Raw genomic sequence first — 19,699 nt, 5'->3', positions numbered from 1 at the left:
TCTCTTCTCTGGTCCCGGTCCTTGGTCTCTGTCTCTACTAGTCTCTACCCGGTCCTAGAGCCCTCCGCCGCTCCATTTATTGAACAGATTTCTAGTGCAGGAATGCAGCTCATACTTCCCTCTCCAAGAACGTACCACTTTGAAAGGCACTTGTGGATGATAATGGCTGAAAGGACTTAGTATATGATTATTGATTGGAGGCTGGTGACAGGGAACAAGTTTGTTTTATTTGGAAGCAACATACAACACATGATATTTTATAAACTTACTCTAAGAACACATTAAATTGAAAGGGGATAAATGTGACCTAAGCAAAGGGCAGAGAAATAAAAGGCTTCTTAGTATAGTTCCATACTAACATTCTCTACGGACAGGTTTAGATGTTGTGCCTTTACAAATAACATAGCAACTGCTGGAATTGTAAGCAATCTTACACTTACACTAAAATGCTAATGCATGTCAAATAAACCTTGAATCAAAGTAAAACTAAAAGGAAAAAGAAAGGAGTATCCCTTATAAAATATGCACAAAACACTCAGTGGAAACTAAGAACAACAACATTGGTTGTCAAATAATTGGAGCACACAGTCAATAAGATAGTTTTAAAATTGTGCCACTTTAAACTTTAAAACTAAAACTTAAAAAAACCTTTAAAAAGAAACAACGCAAGTAAATTTTTTTAAAACCAATAAGTTCTATACTGACATACAACTACTAAAATACATGAAATGAAAGAAAAAATGGTTTGTTTGTCTGATTAGGATAAGTCCTTTGGCTTGCCCACAGCTTCACTCCAAATCATGGTAACTGATCCTGTGGACAGACAGACATGAAATTTATTAGGAGCCAATAGAAAACTGTGTTCTGCACATCCAAGTGATGGTAATACTGTGTTACAGAGTTCCTTTCTGATTGGCGTGAGCTTATCAGTCCTTAAGAATAAGAAAAGATGCAGGACTAAGGACTTAAGGGACAGGCAGTCTGCAGCTCGTAATGAAGGACAGGGAAGATGGACTAGAAAGAGCAAGGCAAGTATACTAGCTTTTCCTTCAAGAGTTATTTATTTTACAGAAAAAAAAACTATTAAGTTAGTAAAACTTTTTCAATAGATACGAAACATCAATTAGATTTAAGCATTAAGAATAAAATCCTATGAGATGGACAAATATGATCAAGTCAAAATAAAATATTTGACCACCTTGAACTTTTATAATAAAATGACAGAGCAGGTACATGTCTAGCTAAATTATAATTATTAAATACATTAGCAACATTAAATAACACAATTGGAACACATGTATATACTGTCTATATGATAATTTTAAAAATGCCAGTATAACTTTAATGATAGCACAATTTACAGATTCATAGCCCTGTTACAAAAGGCAACAAGAGTTTGCCTACACTAACCATACAATGCATAGAATTAAGTAGTTAAAATACCTCATTGGCAAAGATTCATTTTTTGAAATATTTTTGAGCTTATTATTATAAGGCTGACACAATTTAATACAAACTAATTTAGCTGTACTAACCATAAAGCAAGCAACTAAAAGTAACACAATCAACAAATTACTTAACAGTTACCAACACCTCAACATTTATTTCAAGACAAGGATTATTTCATGAGCAATAAGAGGATTATAGATTCAAAAAGTACTTAAGAATTTGGTTTAGGAACATACTGATGATGCAAAGATGACTTTCCTGAAACGAATTAATGGAAAACTTCTCTGAGAAAGAAAGATGAAGAGAAGTATGATAAATCTCAGAGGCTTGTCTGGTTAGGCTACAAAAGCAATGGTTAAATGCTACATCAGAGAGCACTGAGATGATATCTTAGAATACCAAGGGTTATTGTCAGCCATTGAGGATGTGGTGAAACTGTAAGAACCCTTACTTCTCCAAGGAGAAGTATATTTATAGTTATAAGACGATGAACTGCCATGCTGACGGTGACTGAATGAAATGGCGTCTACGGAATCATCACAACTGCTACCACCTTCACTGTAATACACACATGAGGGAACCACATAAAGGCAAAACATATGGAACTAACAAACACCCTAACATAGCATAGATCTCAGAATGCTGGAAATTTCATAAAATAACAGCAGAGCCACATAGAGTACACTAACAACAGAACTTGAACACCCATATACAAAAATTTACCACAGTCCATGATGAAATTAAGACAGAAAGAAAATCAGCGCATCAAACCACAAGATTGAGCAGAATATAGATACTCCTCTTAGTGCATTCTGCCGCAGTTTCAAGACCCATTTTAAAAGATAGCTGCTATCGGCAAAGGTCTTCATTTTAATATGAGAGTAGACGGTAGCCCATGGAAATGAAGAAAGCAAACATTTGGGAAGGGAGTTAAGGAGATAGTAGAGGAGAGGGCAATTAGTAAAGAAGTCACTGTCCCAGTACACAAAACATGTTAAAATTGGCTTGGTAGGCTGCCTTCAAACCGTGGAGATTGGCCAAGTTTGATTGCTTCACAAACTACCACAGCAGCTTGTGAAATAAAGAACAACTACCATAACCACATGTATAACAGGAATCAAATCAATTGTCAGGGAAATCTAAAGAGCCAGCGTTGAAACATGGGCTAATTGCACTACACTTGCTCACCCAATCAAACCAAAGAGGAAAATAAAAAAATGACAACCAAAGAACAATGCAAAATTTTAAATCAAACTTCAAACCTTAACGATGTTGAAATGATTCAGATTTTTTAATTCCTCTCCTTGAACTATACACAAATGATGAGATATTTTCAAAGATACCAACAAAAATATGAACAAATAAGTTAAAAAGAATACACATACCTTTTCTTAGTTGAAGTTCTGTGGCTGGATCGTTTCGTCAATTCCGGGTTGTACTTGTAGACCTGCTTTCGGACTACACGAGTCTCTCGTGAGATATCTTCCTTCTTCAAGGATAATACAAGAGAAAGTTAAACACAGATGTGCAAATATTATGATGAGATAAATGATTGTAGTACATTGATTGAATGAATTAATGAAGAAGTACACTAACCTCCTGCTCAAGGGCTAAGAACTTCTCAATTAGATCTTGACAGTTAAGGTTTGCCTCAGGTTCCCACGTGTTCTGCTTGGCTGAAAATCCTTTCCAGCGGACGAGGAATTGACGAGTCCCATCTTTTAATTCAACATAGTCCATGATTTTACTGACCTAAGAGAAGAATTAAGTCATATCCATGAGACCTTTTAAAAAGATGAAACAATAACAAAATTTAGAGAGATTTTTTTTCCTCATACCTCATACTCAGCGTCACTGTCATCATTTGTAGGATCAGAGCTCTTGGCTTTTTTAAGAGGTTTTGTTTTGGGCTCTGCAGAATTTACTCGCTTTTTACCCTTGGGAGAAGCTGTTTTCTTTTTCTTGGGAGGAGACTTCACCGATTTAGATGGCCCTTTGAGGAAAGCTGCGATGAGGTCAGGAGAATCAACATTTTCTTCGTCCTCCCAAGTATCATCAGCAGGTCCGTAGCCCTTCCAACGAATTTTGAACTGTTGTTTTCCATGTCTCACTCTGGAGTCCAAAATTGACTCAACCTAAGAATGATGAAGTAAGCTGCATTAAAACCTCTCCTGTGGTGCTTGTGCGACAAATCAGAATGTAAACAACAAGCCCCCAAGGAACCTGCTGAGGTTAGAGCACCTCAAACACAGGGCGCTACGCTGTAATTACCTCGAAGGACTCTGGGCCGTCGGAGTCACTGTCATCGGCGTCTGCCGCTGCAGATGCGGAACTGGACCCATTTGCATTTGCAGGTTCGATCTCCTTCTTCTCGGCCTTACTGGCCGTTCGCTTGGTCGGAGTCGCCCCGGTCGGCGTCTCCGCCTCCTCTTGTTCAACTTCTGTCGCTTCCGTCGGCGCAGACCTCGCTTTTGACACTTTCCTCATGATGACCTGTGTGGGCAAATGTCTTTTGTCACCGCAAACGCCCTAGCTCAGACAATAACCAGCAAAATCGAAAACAAACACTTACACAGGCAGTTGTCCGATCAGGGTTGACCAAAGGGGACGCGGACGCGGCTGCGGCAGCGGCAGCAGCAAGAACAACAACAACTGGTACAGTCACCCCACCACAACAACCACAGTCAGTCACCAAGTGCCACCGAGGCGAGGGGTGAAATTACTCCGCAAGTACCTCAACCTCCAGCGGCAACTGCCGATGATTTTAGTCAACCGAAAACAAATTACTCTCCTATTGTAAATGTTTTGCCTGTAAATTGTTGATAAAGGAATTAAAACAAAACTTTAAATAAGGGATGGCAGAATCGCCTGGAGTCGTGAGTTACTCGGGAACTACTTCTCACGACGGAGGCGATCCGCCGTGCCTTGAGGTGATCAAACTCCTCGAAGTTCAACTCGAGTTTCGTCGAAGATCAAACTTGTTTTGAGTGCGTGTCAAGAACCAGTTAGTGATTCCCATCTGGAAAATAACGATAATTTGCCTACCTCGAGGAGCATGTGAGTAACTGGAGTGCGAGAAGCCACGCTTTGCAGTCAAAACCGCTTACCAGACCAGAGGGAATTCCAAGAGGATAGTCAGGAGCCTCTACTTGGTCGCTCCTCAAGGGCCGCTATTTGGGAAAAAGTTATCCCCACCACTCCAGCTCGAGGTGAGCCCGGGCGGCCGGGTCCGGCATCCGCTGGCCGCTTGGCTGATCCAAGCAGATAGGGATTACGGCGCCGTAATCCCCCGGCCAGGCCAGCCCCCTGGCTGGCCGCTATTTGGGAATCGCTCCTCCCGGTCGGCGGATAAATAGAGGCGCCTGACTGTACGAAAAGGAGGGGAAGGGGCACAGGATGTTTTTACTCCTAAGCAAAAAAAGAAATGCCCCTGACAGTCTTTTGTGCACGGAGAAATTTTGGTAATAACTGTACCAACGCATGCCGAAACGAAGGATCAGCGTGATCACTGCCCGTCACTCAACTTTCAATTGAAAGTTGAAATTGAAAATGCTCTTATAAGCATTTTTATTCAACAGATGTTGTGAAATGATGACTGTACTTAATAGTCACGAATGACAAAATTTTCTTGTTAATTTACTGGTAACATCGTAAGTCGTTCCATTAGGTAGCAAAACCAACAAGCAGGTTTCGGCACCTTTATTTTCGTAAATTTAAGAAGATAGTGGTGAATTTACAACTTCTTGTGAATTTACGACGATACTCGTGAATTGACGACGATATTGGCTATATCAAGTTAAGGAAATTCACAGTTCACAATTCACAATTCACAGTTCACAGATAGGGTGAGAAGTGAGGCGGGGAGTATTCACAATTCACAATTCACAGCTCCCCGCCTCACCCCTCACCCTATCTGTGAACTGTGAATTGTGAATTGTGAACTGTGAATTTCCTTAACTTGATATAGCCTTTTAAATTCACGAATAAATTGCGGTTAATTCTGCAACACAAGCTGATCGTAAAATAAATTTAACTGATATTAAATCGTCATTTAACAAGACAAAATGTTACATTCAAAACAAAAGTCGTAAAAATTTCAACCTTTAAAAATGTGTTTTGTTTTCTACTTCGTTCGCACGAGACAACCTGAACAAGTAGAGACATTCAATAAAAATTTTCAAAAATTTTGCAACATTCCTTGGAATTTTACAACCACGTTGTGTTGCAAAAATTAACAGGAATTTATTCGTTACATTGATTCTGAATCAGGATCAGTGCAGCCTGTCCAGTTCCCAAAACGGCGCGGCGCGCGGTTGGTTCGGACGCAGCCCAAGCCACCGCAGCATGCACCCTGACGGAGCCTAAGCCAGGCCGAGCCAGGCCTAGCAGAGCACTGCGGTTTCACACCGACGGGCATGACCAGCCCATTATTGCATAATGAAGACGACGTGCCGAGTGACGAGCGAATTAAAAGATTCGGCGGGCAGGGTCAACGAGCACGAGGCAGCTGCTCGGAGACCGGGCTTAGCAGCTTTGAGTCCACCCAGAGTGCCAATGCCGAGCGTGAGTTTAATTGCGGTCTCTAGTTGTATCGAACTTTTGAAATCGGGTGATCGCGACAATGCGCGGCTTGCCAACTGGAGAGCGGTCAACAAAATAAAAATGAAGCAGGCCTTAATTTCCAGCAAAGCCACCGAATCAAACTGCTTCAAACTCGTTCAAATCCTACTACGCCCACCAATAATCCTTAAAAAAAAAAACTCCAGGCGCTGTCAAAAAAACACGCATTTTATCAAAGTTCCTGAACGCCTTGTTCTTTTGAATGGAGACTGTCATGACGCCGACGCCAATGACACCTCTCGTTCATGTTGCGGACTAGACGGGCGTGGCGGGGCGGGGCGTGGTGTGGCGGGGCGGGGCTGGCGGAAGGCCTTTGCATGCGACGCCCGGCGACGCGACGACACGACTCACGACGCGCACCGCGGCGGCACCGCCCTTCCGCGCTGATGGCGCGCGACGCCGCCGTGCCGAATGCAAGGACTACCCAAATATTTTAATTGCTCGATCCTGACCCTGGCGCTCTTGGCGCCTTGGCGCCCGGAGTCTGCCAGTCCCTATCCCACCCGGCCACGCCCGGCCACGCCCGGCCACGCCCGACCGCAAGAAGATGCCCAGGGAGCCTTGCAGTGGCACGGCTCAACCTTTCGCTATAAGGATGCCGTTGCGCCCGCTGTGCCCTCAGTAGCCGGCAGACGCCCAGAGCAGCAGCATGTTTCCTCTCCTCGCCGTGGCGGTCTCGGTGCGTGCCCTTTCCCGGGACAACTGTTTGTTGAGTTTTTCTCAGTGAGTGGAAAGTGTTGCAATGCGTTTTCGGCAGGTGGTGGCGGCGGCCGCAGCGCAGCCATTGTTCGCCGATCTCGATGACCTGGATTACGCGGACTTGGGCCCCAGCCTGGGCTCCAGCTTGGGCTTCGGTTTCAGCCCCGACTTCGGGGCACGCCGGCCGGCCGTGCCCATCGTGGAGCAGAGCTTCCAGATGATGCAGGACGGAGCCAACAAGTGGAGGTGCGTAGTGGAGGTGCGAGGAACGCACTCCGATAGGCATAGTGTTTGACTGCGCCACTGTTGCAGCTTCGAGGCGGCCGACGGCACCGGCCGTTGGGAGGAGGCCGCTCCCGCGTGGACGGGCGCCGGTGTCCGCGGCGGCTACGGGTACGTCGGGGACCACGGACCCGTGGCGATGTCCTACGTGGCCGACAAGTACGGCTTCCAGCCCACCGGCAACGCGGTGCACCCGGACATCGTCGCGGCCGTGGCGCTGCAGGTGGCGAAGGCCAAGGCGGAGCCCGAGGGGATGTGGGACGAGAACGGTTTCCCCGTGTTCGGCTTCAGCGACTACTAGCCCAGGGCCAGCACACATGGTACAGAGGGACCTGGCGCCCATAGCCCCAGGACGGTGATTCATCTAGTCAGAGGTACTCCTCGAAGACGAACAAGTGCGTTGAGACGGCGCAAAATCGACCACATCTTTGGATTTTGTCACTTTTGTTTGGCATCAATGACATGTTGTGAGTCTTTTTGTATATACGTGTATGAATGTGATGAGTGCGTGTCAAAGTTGTATGCAAAATGTTAAACTAGAAACAATAAAACGGTTACAACGACATTCCCACGTTTATTTTTCATACTACACTAAATTATACAGGAATAGAGTTGTGCGAACGAATAGCGTTCAAAACCTCAAGGATAATATGAACTTAAAAGCTTAGTAAGGCGGGAAAGGAAGGCGCTGCAGATGAAAATTTAGAAAACAAGTCACGAGTCCATAGACACATTTTCCGCATTCGCACAGCCCTATTCACAATTAATGTCGTATATCACTGTTCTATTTGCGACATTTTGACAACACAAACAATATGTTTCACAAGATATTCACAGACAGGGTAATTAGGCCGATATATGCACATACAGAAGTAAGAAAGGCTATAATGCGGGATAATTTATGGAAAGGCAACACATGCAAAATCTCCTATTATTTCATACAAACACACTCTAGAATAGACATAATCAGTAACATATTATGACACTTAGGTTTAGGGTTTCACGATCTGAAGCGGCCGTCTCTCATAATGAAACAAGCTAGGGCCCGCCCTTCCGTCGAACCGAGTTGCCAGCTCCGCTTCGCTGCGCCGGCAACTCGGTTCGACAGGGGGCCGGCCCAGCTTGGCCTGCCGGCGGCCTTTTCTCGGGCCTTCGGCCCTCGCATCAGACCCAACTTGGCCAGTCGAAGGCCCGGGCCTTCGGCCCGCTCGCATCACACACACCGTGAGCGGGTCAAGCAAAGTTATCGATGTACCATCGTGACTTAGGCCCGCCCTTCTATTCACAATATGCAATAAACCTTACACTTTTTACTCCAACTGTCCTTACAATATGCCCATTTCATTTGTCTCTTCGCCCTCATTCCGAAAATACCCATATATGCCATGCTACTGGAACTCCTTGCAATAGAGGCACAGCAGGAGCGCAAAACGAGTCCGTCGCACTTTTTCCCATAACTCATGAAGGCGGGCTCCTGAGCCCCCCTTCCGACCCCTCGTTGAAGAGGTCTTGCCAAGACCTATCCAAAACTTAAGTAAAAATTTTCAGTCGGTCGACCCCCTGTTTTCAAGATCCTGATGTGACTAATAGCCGAAGTCGGGCTCCTGGACCCCCTTTCCGACCCCTCGTTGAAAAGGTCTTGCTGAGACCAATCGAAATCTGCAATAAATTTTTTTAGTCGGTCGACCCCCTTTTTTGAAGATCCTGATCTGGCCAACTTGTAAAAGCGGCCGATGGGGTCGGGACCAGGTCCATTCATCTTGTCTCGTCGCCCCGATTCCAAAAGTACCCCTATGTGCCCTGCTAGCACCAAAAATGGCGGAAATCCCCCTCCCGCTCATGTAAACCATGATGCACCTGCAGCAGCCCTTGTGCGACCCGGACGGGATTTGCACCACCGGATTATTTGTTTGGACGGTACTCCTGAAGTACCCTCCAAATCTGGTTACTCTAGCTCAACTCCTTCCTTGTACACAGACGCCAACAACAACAACAACAACAACAACAACAACAACAACAACACACAGACACAAAGGCAAATGCATAGGCCCTCCCCCTATTTTTTGAATAGAAGGGCGGGCCAAAAAAGGAGGGAGGTCACACGATAGCAGCATTTAATGCAACTTCATCGGCAGTTCGCCCCCCAAAAGCAAATAATTAGTCGATTCAAGTCAAGATTATTTCTTTGGAAAAGAATAGTAATTTATTTTCCACTGGCACGGAAAAGCCATAGAAGCACTGTTATTTGATTGCAACGCGATACCCATGAGATAGTTTTGGAGATCAGCACCCAAGATACGTCTACGAAGCATTTGCTTTGTAACTACGAAGAAAATGGAGGCATTGTAAAACCGTCATAAAACGAAGCGTTTCTTCGTATATTGCAACGCCTTCGTTTTCTTCGTATTGCAAAGCGATTCTTCATAGAGTTTTTACTTTGCGGCGAGAACAAGCCTCGGAACCGAAAACACTTTTTAGAACTTCTAAGCCAGCTCCAGCTCATACATGGAAAAGGGTTAAGAACTAGTTTTGATTACGAAACATCTCCGACCATAACTGCTGGATCTATGTATGCCGGCAGAGTACTCGCCTCCATTCGTCTGCGAGATGGCCGGAGATGTGCAGTGCGATTCAACTTAACTCCTACCCTAGGTAAGTTACTAAGCGTGTACTGCTTTCCCAACAAGACCGTGCGGTCAGGCTACCGTTAAATACGTTTTGCTCAAATGCAGGACGCACAGAGATATCAGGACAGGACCTTTTAGACCCTAATTAAGAAATTGTATTTCGATAGAACCATAGAACATCGGGAAAAACGTTTTTTCACCGGTCGAGCCAACATTTCTGGCCAAATATTTGAATCCGTCAAATATCAGTGTGCGTCCAAACACTCGCTTCTTTAACGGCGATGGGAGACGACGCACAGGATGCATATACATATACTGTCTTATATTTTGACGTTAAGAGGAATAATTTTGTCAAAATACAGAATAAAGTCATGGCACTTCTTTTGTACGATCACAATAGTAACAATTTAAACCGAGACCGAACCCTTTAAAAAATAAATACTTTGTTTAAAAATATTATTTAAATTATAAAGAAAAGAAGTCAACAAGGTGATCATTTCCTCACTGATCGGCTTGGAAGCAGCTTAATACACCATACACAACACCACCTCTGTTCACAATACTAGCCCCAGCAGGGCTCTGCATGGAAATGCACGTCAAAGGTAATGCCTTTTGAGCACATATTTCACGTGCACAGCCTACATAATAAGCGTGTTATGCACATTAAATGTTGTGGCTATGCATCACCTTTGAGGCGTATTTCAATGCAACGCGATGATCGCTACTTGGGAGCTCGCACCTTGTCACTTAACTAGTGAAACGTAACTAGAATAAAGGATTGTCATTCATACATGGAGACTCATCTAACAAAGATATGATTGTTCATCACTAGCTAATAAAGTCAACGATGAAAAACATCCAAAATAGAAATTGAACTTACACAGCAGCAACACAGAATGGGCGTTATCACAGAAAGGGTACAAGCATACTACGAAGAGTTTTTGGGATCTGTTAGCTAGAAGACTGCAAGAATTAAGAGTTACTCTACATTTGAAATGATTATAGAAAACACGCCCTGATGTACTGCCACGAACCGCGTGGTCGTGTTAACGAAAACAATAATTGTTTCGGATTTTGTTTTCAAGTTTTTTCTAGGTTCGTATCTATAAGAAACTATACCCATTTGACGGCTCTACTGTCGCTAACAACTCCAGAGTTAACTAAACAGAAAACTTAAGGGAGTTTCCAAAGAATTTTAAAACATCCGGGTTTCCTCCCAATGACACTTTCTTACAAAGTTCAAAATACTACATGAGATTGAATCGCTTACAGTCCCATGATTTAACACTTCCGAGTATAGTAGACACTAAAATCCATTTTTTAAAAACTCTGCTATGGATAATGTTACACAAAGCAGGCGCAAGGGCAACTTTGCGTACCAACTGGCCACCTCAAAGCCACACAACACACGTTCATTTCCTCATGTACGCAATGTCCAGAGGAAACAGCGCCATCGTGTACTAATTCTAATCATTTATCACTATGAGATAAAATGTAACACATCAACTGCCATTTACATATTTTATCAAGTACGAGGGAAAGGGGAAGAGTTTCGCACTAGATGCACGAACGAGGCCAAGTTTACAATAGACACGAGAAAATCGGTGGGTGACTTAGTGAAATCTTAGGCATGATACGGAGATTAAGGGGGAAACTTGTACTGAGAAGGACAGCTTTTGTTCAGACCTCTGGGGATGCATTACGACTAAAGTAATTTGGAAGTGCTTTTGATTTTGTTGAAAGAGGTGTGCATGAGACACCTTGAGAAAAGTAGGTCCTGATGGCTGAGTTATAGGCTTTCCCGAAACTCGTAGAGTGATTGCCATTGGGACCACACTTCATACGTAGCTAAAGTTGCAATGTATAAAAGAGAGTGGGGGATAATGACGAAGGCAACCAATCGTTTCAAACACAAGAACACACGGAAATATATGTGCCGAAACATAGGTGCAACAATTAGGTGTTCATAAGACTTAACAATCCTATCAGACATTTTCACCTAATACCATTAAAAGCGATTTGATTCAAAAATTTTGATTTTTCGAAGTTACCGATTAATTACACAACACGTTCATAACCACCCTGCTTCAAATTATTTGACATCCCTGAAGGATGAGAGAGGAATGGACCCATGGACAAGGGGGGGTTAGGTTCTGGATTAAGAGAGGGGAAGCCTTCTTCTGCCGGCATTGGCATAACAACCCATCGCAGGGCAAGGGAGAGAAACCTGGTAAACCCTAAAGAAACTACAACCAGTAGAAAACCGAAACAGATTGTCAAATAAAAACCAAATAAGACATTGTTTTTGTACTCTTCAATATGCAACAGGTTCTTTCCCTTACAGTGCGATCACCTTCTCGGCGTCCCAGGGCTGTTCTCCAAGTAGAATGGAGCCCCGGCGGCTGCTTGTCGGGGACGTTTCGGGGGAGCTGGGCACTGTGAGCCCGCCGCACGCCGCATCCGCGTCACCCAGGGCCTCCCCCTGCGAGGGGTCGCCCTGGGGAAGCTGCCGTCAGGGAGAGTCATTGCCGTCTGCGATGCCGGAGCCCAGGCTGCCGATGGGGAACAGCGGGTAGGCGCCGTGCGTCGGGTGGGTGAGCGTCAAGCGGTCCAGAGCGACCTCGGCGCCACCCAGGCCCTGGTTGTGCTCGAAACTGCCCTGCTTCTCCCAGAGCATGACGATGAGTGTGCGGCCCAGCACGTCGCACGCGGAGTAGCGCAGCGTCTGCTGGTACTGTGGGTTGCAAGAACGCCGCACCACCCGAGTCTTGCGCTTCTGCAGGTTACGCTCACCATCCCGGAGGTAGGTTTTCACGTACGTGTCTGCCAACGGAGATGAGACTTCTCACAACAAGGTCATGAATAAACAAATTGCACAGAGTTTGGAGAGCTATTACTGCGACTGGTGGAAGAGCGTCACCACCGGTCACCACCATAACTGAAATCGTTATGACCATCAAAGCTTGGCAACAACGCTAATCAGTATTGCCGACAGAAAATGGGTGCACTGAGAATGAAAGAGTCATGATCATGACTAAAATTTTGGGTGAGGAATTCTTTATTACCCAAATTTGGGTGAGGAAATTTTCCTCGCCCAAATTTGGGTGAGGAAAGTTTCCTCACCCAAATTTGGGTCATAATACTATGGAGCTATATAGGGAGCTGATACACCCTTCCTCACCCAAAATTGGGCGAGGAAGCTTTCCTCGCCCAAATTGGGCGAGGAAACATTCCTCGCCCAAATTTGGGTGAGAAAGTAAACCTCGCCCAAAATTGGGTATTGATCATGACTTCTTCATTCTCAGTGTGACTTGGGTGTTGGCACCCATCGCGGTGGCAAGGCAGTTGGAGCACTCACCTGGGGGATTGTCTGCTGGGTACCCCGTGAAAGTCGCGCTCTTGATATCGACTTCCAGCTGCCCTTTGGTCATGAGTAGGCCCATTTCTACTTGGCCCCGCACGCCTGTAACAAAGAGCAGCAGTCAAGTTGGGTCGAGGGAACTTCGCGACAGTGTTCTGCAAGATGCTGGTGTGCGGTAATTTTTTTCAAGTCAAAGCAAGTATAAAACTGACGCAACGCAAAAGATGGACACCTGATGACAGCGTGGTCCGCACTGCAAGAGAAATTCACAAGGGTGCAATCATAACGGTACAGTAAGAACTTTCTTTCTTTGGGGGAAAGGGAAAGGGGGTCGATTATGGACACCCTGCTCTCACTCTACATTAATCGGCAATCGATTTCTTGAGAAATCAGGGATACCATTGAAAGCCTCTCGCTTTCTTGTAAAAGTCAAAACGTGTCATTAAAAAAACGCCAAAACAAAAACGATGCGTGCACAATTTCGGTGAGTACTTCTGTCACGCAAAGAGTAGTGACACTTGCAAATACATGAAGAAAAAAATGTCACCGAAAAAGACAGACGAGTCTTGCTGCGTTTCAGCCTCTACATTGCGATGATGCTGAACAGAATTTATCCATTCCGAATTATTTACTAATCTAATAAAAAGCTAGTCTAGACGAGGAACGAAACGATTGGTTTGATTGCTACGCTACTAATGTGAGTTTGAGGAAGAAAGTGTCTCTTGTAGAATACAGGTGGGGCGTTTACAACTTTCTAAAACGACTGTAGTAGGTATGATACGATAAAACGGCAGGGACAATAGTCTAGTAGGAACGATCGACAAAGACTCCTTTAGGGCACATGTGACGATGGGCTGGAATGCCAGACTACGGGCTGGGGCTGGAGAATAGACGTACACATGCAATGCCAAAGTTCTCTACTCTATCTAAAGAGGCTTGCGACCCTCACCTCCGAGAGTGTGGGAGGCCCGCGGCTTCACCTGTCCAGGCCCCAGTGGCTTTTCTCTGAAAAATGAAAGTTTGCTGTAACCGTCTGCAGACCGCCCCTAAACGAATCCTGTATCTTTCGAATCGCCGTTTCCCAGATGACGTCTTAGTGACTACCACCCTGCGACAGGTGGAAGACTCTCGACTCCAAGTCAGTTTGCTCTCGTTCGGTGCGCTCGGGTTTGGTGTTGGTGCCCAAAAACGGGTCCGAAAGGATCAAACTAATTCGGAGCATAATTATCTCACCTTGGCTCTTCCAATACTTACTCCCAGTGCTCGTCGTCGTCCGCGTCGGGCCCCAACGCAGCAAGACGCTCCGACAAGCGCCTAGCCAGCACCTCGTTCGGCAGGTTCCCCATCTCCATCACAGAGTTCTTCCTCCCCTTGTGTCCTCCTGCAAAAAAGGCGCCGATGTGATCATACGCGCAAGCATCCAAATGCTAAAGAGGCAGCGCTAAATGCAGACAGACAACTTGCCAAGGGAGAAAAAAAGTTAAGAAATACAGAAAGCCACTCTCGTTTGGTAGATTTCGAATCTACAGCAGAGAATTTTAAAATTGCACAGCGGAAACAAGACAGAAAATGCCGAAAATCTTTTTTTAATAGAAAGACATCTTTTGATGTCTTTTGATTCATCAAGATCACATGTGGTTTGTCACTCAGTTTCAGAAGTAGAAAATAATCGGGCGGAAGAAAATTATGGACATGTTTTATGAACAGTGCCGTAAGGAGCCGGAAGCAACGGACTGCCTTAAATTTATATTTAAGCGTGTATCAAAAAAGGAAAACATCACTTCGATGGTTTTAAAAATATGCAAAATATGCCCTTCTAGCATGACCATCTTCTTGGCAGAAACACAACACACAGAAAACAAGCACATTTTTTAAAAGAAAAGCGCACACGCATTTGTTCTAGAACGGAATAATCGAACGGTCGTCCAAAGCACTTCGTTTAAAAGCTCCATATTTAAAAAAAAAAATATCCATCATCCAAAACCTGAAAAAATATGTTAGTTTTTAAAATAAAGCATTTCACGTACCAAGTTAAACAAATAACTCACTTATTTACGCGTCGTTGTATTAGAGGATTTAGCCATGCACCGAGTAAATACAGCTATGCGTTAAAAGGCATCCAAGCAAGTAAAAAGATCAACCCAGTATTTTTCAAGGCTGTGAAAGGGGAAAGGGGCAGAGGTGACAGTGCCGGACAAATCTTAATACCGCAGTGTCACTGGTACAAATTCCATGATTTACTGGAAATGTCGTTTAATGCTTTCCCGTCAAAACGAGTTTTGCGTCAAGAAACCGAACCAAAAATGAAGCATACCGACTTAAAACGGAATGCAAAATAATATCTATATAAAAAGCTGAAAAAGAACGACACCACAAAAGCACGAAATGTTGACGGCAAAAAGACACTTATGATGTGGCAGAAGCAATGCAACACACCGTTTAAAATGAGCCTTCTTACGAGTATTTGTCATCACGAAAATGAAGGAAATGTACTTAAAACACAGACTGTGAACGCTACATAAAGTTAAGTTATTTTGTTGAGAAAAACGTATATGTAAGACAGGCCCATTTTTTGTAATGGTAATTTATAGAATAACCATTCTGTTGTCTTACCATGTTTGGTTTTATGATTTGTCCGCTGAATAGAAATAAAAAAGAAGAAAAAGTTCATTACAGAACAGATAATGTGGGCAGGGTTTCTGCACGGGTTAAAAAAATACAATAGGGCATGATAGAGAGTTAACTACTTAGGTTCAGAGAAGTACATGCACAGTAGTACTGGCAGAGTAACTTAGAGCGTTTTGAGATTGATCTGAAAACAAGCAGCATGCGGCGAAGATCCTAGCATTCTTCTCCGATTATTCAGTACGAGCGGACAGAATGGCGTCTGTTTGCTGCAGCCAGATCTTTGATTTCGACAGTAAAATTGTGGAGTGACAAAACGTTTTTCGTTTTGCTGGTGTTTTGACGGTGTGCACGTATAAGTGCCGGTAGTACGTCCGAGGTGGTCTGAGACTTGCAGAGTTATCAATTTCTCTTTTTTAATTCTCATGATTGATTTCAAATTATTAGCCATGCAAACGTAAAAGAGAAAAGACCTGTCGAGACTTCCCTCTCTTCTTCCAAAGCAGTGCAGAGTGTTGTGAAGCACGTATCAGTCAAGCAATGCCTCAGGTGCAAAAAAAAAGAAAAAAAACCAAGCATGTAAGGTTACTTACGCCTGGGGCCGCCGCGTTTCGCTTCTCCGGAGAAGCTCATGGTGCGGCCCAGGTCGCCGCCCTTGACGGCCTTGAGCTGGCGCAGGATCTCTTCAGGGTCTCGGTTCATTCCACGCGTTGCTGAGGACCGCCGCCGCTCCTTGTTGAAGTTGACAGGTGGCAGGTCGTTATCTGGAAACATTTAATGTTGACACACTGGCCAACCTGGGGGGAGGGGGGCACCTTGCGCCCGCCTTACCTAGGCTGCTCTTGCTCTCCGCGTTCTGGCCGGATTGAAATGACGACCGCCGACTGCCCGGCTGTGAGCGCGAGAAGTCCTTATCTAATTGGTAGGTTTCCACTTCAAGCTGCTCTGACTGAGAGGACCCCCTGCGTGACGACGCCCCTGAGCCCATGCAGGAGTAGGCGTAGTCGGGATGCAGGAGAGAGAACTCAGGTGAGCCGAGCATTCCCGACTCGCTCTCCGAATCACGTTCTTCTGTAAAGGCCAGGAAGAATTCCATATACTATCATTACAGCGTGTTGACAAGCCTATCTTTTCTTCACCATTGCACACTGTTAGAAGGGGGTTCGATTTTCGAACCGTGGAAAGGCGGTCCCAATTCTCGCCCGGCTCGAAAATCGGGCTTAAGTAGAATCGAACCCACGTGGGTTCAATTTTCGGACGCGGGGTTCGGTTTTCGACCGCTTCGCCGCGGCTTTCGGCTCTGCGGTCTTTCGTACGGCAGCGCCTGGAGTCAATTAGCAAACTTGACCGAACACACATCACCTTACAGATTTAGATTCGTCTCAAGTAGACAAACCAAAAATGTCAACACGTATCATGGGTTAAAATGAAAAATGAAAGAGTTATTCAACTTCTAATGTCTTTTTTACTATTTTTGCACTCTAAAAATCCAATAACTCTTCTATTTTCTATTTTAACCCATAACATGTCTTGACATTTTTTGTTTGTCTTCTCGAGACAAATCTAAATCTGTAAGCAAATGTCAATTTGGTCAAGTTTGATAATTCACTTGTCTCAGCGAAGCTCAATCCCTACAAAGCCGAAAATCGAACACTACCAGAGCCGAAAATCGAACCCTCATCTTGTCAAAATATCGAACCCTGCATGTATCGGCCACCCCGTCTGATTTTCGAACCGAGATGGGTTCGATCCTACTTAAGGCCGTATTTCGAGCCAAGTCGAAAGTCGAACCCTCTTCTAACAGTGTGCAATGGTGCACCTAAATTCCTTAAATTTAGGCGCACTATTGCCTTCCAAGGAACACGCCGGGATCCAAACCTGAGAACGAGCGCTGCCCAGCGTTGCGCATCAACCTCTGCGTCATGTCCGAGGCGAGCGAGCCCCGCGGTGATGCATGTGGTGATTTGCCTCCAGCGCGTATGCATTTGGGGTCCTCCAAGCGGTACCACACCGGCCGGTCGTCCAGAAAGGCTTTCTGGAGGTCCACCGAACACTCGCCTGGAACAGCAACCACAGCAACATGACGGCCTGGGGAGGCACGTTTCATGCCATTGTGAATGCTACTCACCGAGGAAGAAAGTCTCCCTCTCGGGGCCAGGGCACGCGTCCCACAGTGTGATCTCCATGCTGCGGTCCATGAGCGTGTCTGGTGGCACGTTGCTGAACTCCAGGGTGGCGTTCCAGACGGGGTTGTGAGTCGGCTCCGAGATGTCAGTCTTGAGCGGTTTCTCATCGCCCCTGAAAGCAGTCGAGTGTCAGTATACTGCTGCAGAGGGGTGAGGCGCCGTGAGGAAGATGGCTTACATGACGGGCAGGAGGCGAAGCTTGGCGTAGGCCTCTGGGATGGAGCCGTGCCCCGAGTCGTCCGAGCGGCAGGCCAGGTCGTCTGCCGCGAGCACGGACACCACCAGGTCGTCATCGTGCAGCCACACTTGTAGTTGCACCCGCCCCGACACCTGCTTCTCGCGGAGCATCTGTTCCTGTAGAGAAAGCACTGGACTTTGTGGCCACTGGTGTAGTTGTTAAGCTTCCTTTTTAAAAAAACCTTTGCCTGTGCCGAATTGTGCTGCTTGTGATAGTCTGGATCATGGATTCCGACAATACAAATTTTGATCGTTTTGTGTTTTTTCAAAATATTGTGTTTTGAGGGTATCGGTTTTAAACCATCACGTTAATCGTGATGTTTGTGGATAAGTGACAAATGTAAAGCCCGCACGTTGACGTGGTTGCACCTAATTGAAAATGTTTGTACTCTCCCCATACGAGCAAAACAGCATTTGGGAAAATGACACGTGTTAACAATTGTACACAGCCTGGCACATTTCCTGGTATCAAGGCAAATGGTGCCACTAAAAAGGAAGCAGTTATTCACTAGAAAACTGCTGAAATTATTATACACCTAAAGTTACTAAATTCAGGCAAAATAGGATTCTAAGCATGCATACATCCTACAAGCAGAAAATACAGAAGAGTCAGCGAAATGGAGACAGTCGTATGAAGAAATGACGTGAAAACCACAGCAATTATATATTCTAATATCTACCGGAGACAAACACACACACATATAATCAAACACCACACAGTCAAGATAAGAGGAAGAAGTAAAGAAAGAAAGGAAGGTCAAGAAAGACAAGCACATCACTTAATGTGCTCTAACACCAAATAAAAGTATCTAAGACATGAGAAACAAAAACACAAACGCAGTAAATAACTTTCTTTTATATTTTGAACTGCTTTACTTATTCAACTGCACTCCTGGACACATGATAACACACATAAGTTCAGTACTTGTCTCTAGAAGAAGGCAGAAATAGGGATATAGGAGAATCAGGAGTGGCGTGTGTTATGGTCTTGTCTGAAGAAGCGGCCTCGGTGCGCAGATCTTTCATTGTCTTCCAGGCTTCGCAGGGTGGACAGATAGAGAGAACCTACGAGCGACCATCAACTACCTACTGACAGTGGTTGAAATGAGGAGAAGATAGTGATGTTTTCTGTCAGGCAGTATCTTGAAGAAAAGAAAAAGGTTCAGAGTACAACAATAATGAAAAATTGTTTCAGAATGGGGGAAAAAATAACTGTATCTGCTGTCCTGTTTCTTTTCCCTAAAACTAACAATTATTTCCAAGTTTTTCAACAGAAAAATGCAGACGAAGAGTGTGTTCAGTATGATCACAATTGGAAGTAATCGATGTTGCTTATTGGACATCGAAAGCGGTGCAAGAACCTTCACAAAAAGCTTCCGAAGTTGTTTCAACGGGAGCGTCTCGCGTGCAAAGAGTCGTCTCGTGGACAGTGCTAAGAAGGGAGGCGTCACATTTAATAAAGCAACGCCACAATATTTTTCTCTGCTACGAATACAATAAATAACCGCGTATTCCAGAGCCTCTTCTATGGAAACTATGGTTGCTCATTAAGCTACAGTCGATGATGTCAAAGGTTATATCCTTACTTCAACGAAATTTCCCTAAAATACGAT

At 44.9% G+C, this 19,699-nt stretch overlaps 3 protein-coding genes across 4 annotated transcripts in view; 1 reads left to right on the top strand and 2 right to left on the bottom strand.

The window, feature by feature from the left end:
• Window positions 1-205: 205 nt before the first annotated feature.
• On the bottom strand, window positions 206-4,174 carry LOC117650346 (chromobox protein homolog 3). 2 transcript variants are annotated; one of them, XM_034393711.1, is made up of 6 exons: window positions 4,022-4,173; window positions 3,721-3,942; window positions 3,288-3,584; window positions 3,046-3,201; window positions 2,835-2,938; window positions 206-813 (listed from the first exon to the last, which is right to left on the bottom strand). In XM_034393711.1, exons 2-6 carry the CDS (start codon window positions 3,934-3,936, stop codon window positions 789-791), a joined length of 798 nt encoding a protein of 265 aa, XP_034249602.1. In that variant the 5' UTR covers window positions 3,937-3,942; window positions 4,022-4,173; the 3' UTR covers window positions 206-788. The 2 variants fall into 2 exon arrangements, with proteins under 2 accessions (XP_034249602.1, XP_034249600.1); XM_034393709.1 differs by lacking the exon at window positions 206-813 and adding an exon at window positions 1,043-2,007 and having other exon boundaries at window positions 4,022-4,174.
• Window positions 4,175-6,706: 2,532 nt separating this feature from the next.
• LOC117650915 (endocuticle structural glycoprotein SgAbd-9-like) lies at window positions 6,707-7,351 on the top strand. Its single transcript, XM_034394560.1, has 3 exons — window positions 6,707-6,748; window positions 6,827-7,014; window positions 7,081-7,351. The coding sequence occupies exons 1-3, from the start codon at window positions 6,719-6,721 to the stop codon at window positions 7,349-7,351; spliced, it is 489 nt and encodes a 162-aa protein (XP_034250451.1). The 5' UTR covers window positions 6,707-6,718.
• A 1,664-nt stretch (window positions 7,352-9,015) lies between these two features.
• Window positions 9,016-19,699, bottom strand: part of LOC117650783 (regulating synaptic membrane exocytosis protein 1) — a 100,918-nt gene continuing 90,234 nt past the window's right edge. The window contains exons 15-23 of the mRNA XM_034394385.1: window positions 18,028-18,203; window positions 17,792-17,961; window positions 17,542-17,721; window positions 16,495-16,734; window positions 16,257-16,427; window positions 14,293-14,419; window positions 13,988-14,043; window positions 13,036-13,140; window positions 9,016-12,500 (exon numbers count right to left, since the gene is read on the bottom strand). Of these exons, the coding sequence (XP_034250276.1) occupies window positions 12,190-12,500; window positions 13,036-13,140; window positions 13,988-14,043; window positions 14,293-14,419; window positions 16,257-16,427; window positions 16,495-16,734; window positions 17,542-17,721; window positions 17,792-17,961; window positions 18,028-18,203 (1,536 nt within the window). The 3' untranslated portion in view covers window positions 9,016-12,189. The remainder of the gene's footprint in view (window positions 12,501-13,035; window positions 13,141-13,987; window positions 14,044-14,292; window positions 14,420-16,256; window positions 16,428-16,494; window positions 16,735-17,541; window positions 17,722-17,791; window positions 17,962-18,027; window positions 18,204-19,699) is intronic.

This window comes from Thrips palmi, unplaced genomic scaffold (assembly GCF_012932325.1).
Source record: "Thrips palmi isolate BJ-2018 unplaced genomic scaffold, TpBJ-2018v1 HiC_scaffold_5, whole genome shotgun sequence".
Classification (NCBI taxonomy): Eukaryota; Metazoa; Arthropoda; class Insecta; order Thysanoptera; family Thripidae; genus Thrips; species Thrips palmi.
Note: the sequence above shows the minus strand (reverse complement) of the source record. Positions and strands in the feature narration are given on the sequence as shown.

Excerpts from the sequence above, each read along its gene's own strand:
- LOC117650915 (XM_034394560.1), top strand. The coding sequence starts at position 6,719 with ATGTTTCCTCTCCTCGCCGTGGCGGTCTCG. Across the intron at positions 6,749-6,826 it reads TCCTCGCCGTGGCGGTCTCG|GTGGTGGCGGCGGCCGCAGC; the intron begins GTGCGTGCCCTT and ends CGTTTTCGGCAG. Across the intron at positions 7,015-7,080 it reads GACGGAGCCAACAAGTGGAG|CTTCGAGGCGGCCGACGGCA; the intron begins GTGCGTAGTGGA and ends CCACTGTTGCAG.
- LOC117650346 (XM_034393709.1), bottom strand. The coding sequence starts at position 3,936 with ATGAGGAAAGTGTCAAAAGCGAGGTCTGCGCCGACGGAAGCGACAGAA. Across the intron at positions 2,939-3,045 it reads TCTTAGCCCTTGAGCAGGAG|AAGGAAGATATCTCACGAGA; the intron begins GTTAGTGTACTT and ends TTATCCTTGAAG. Across the intron at positions 2,008-2,834 it reads AGAACTTCAACTAAGAAAAG|TGAAGGTGGTAGCAGTTGTG; the intron begins GTATGTGTATTC and ends TGTGTATTACAG.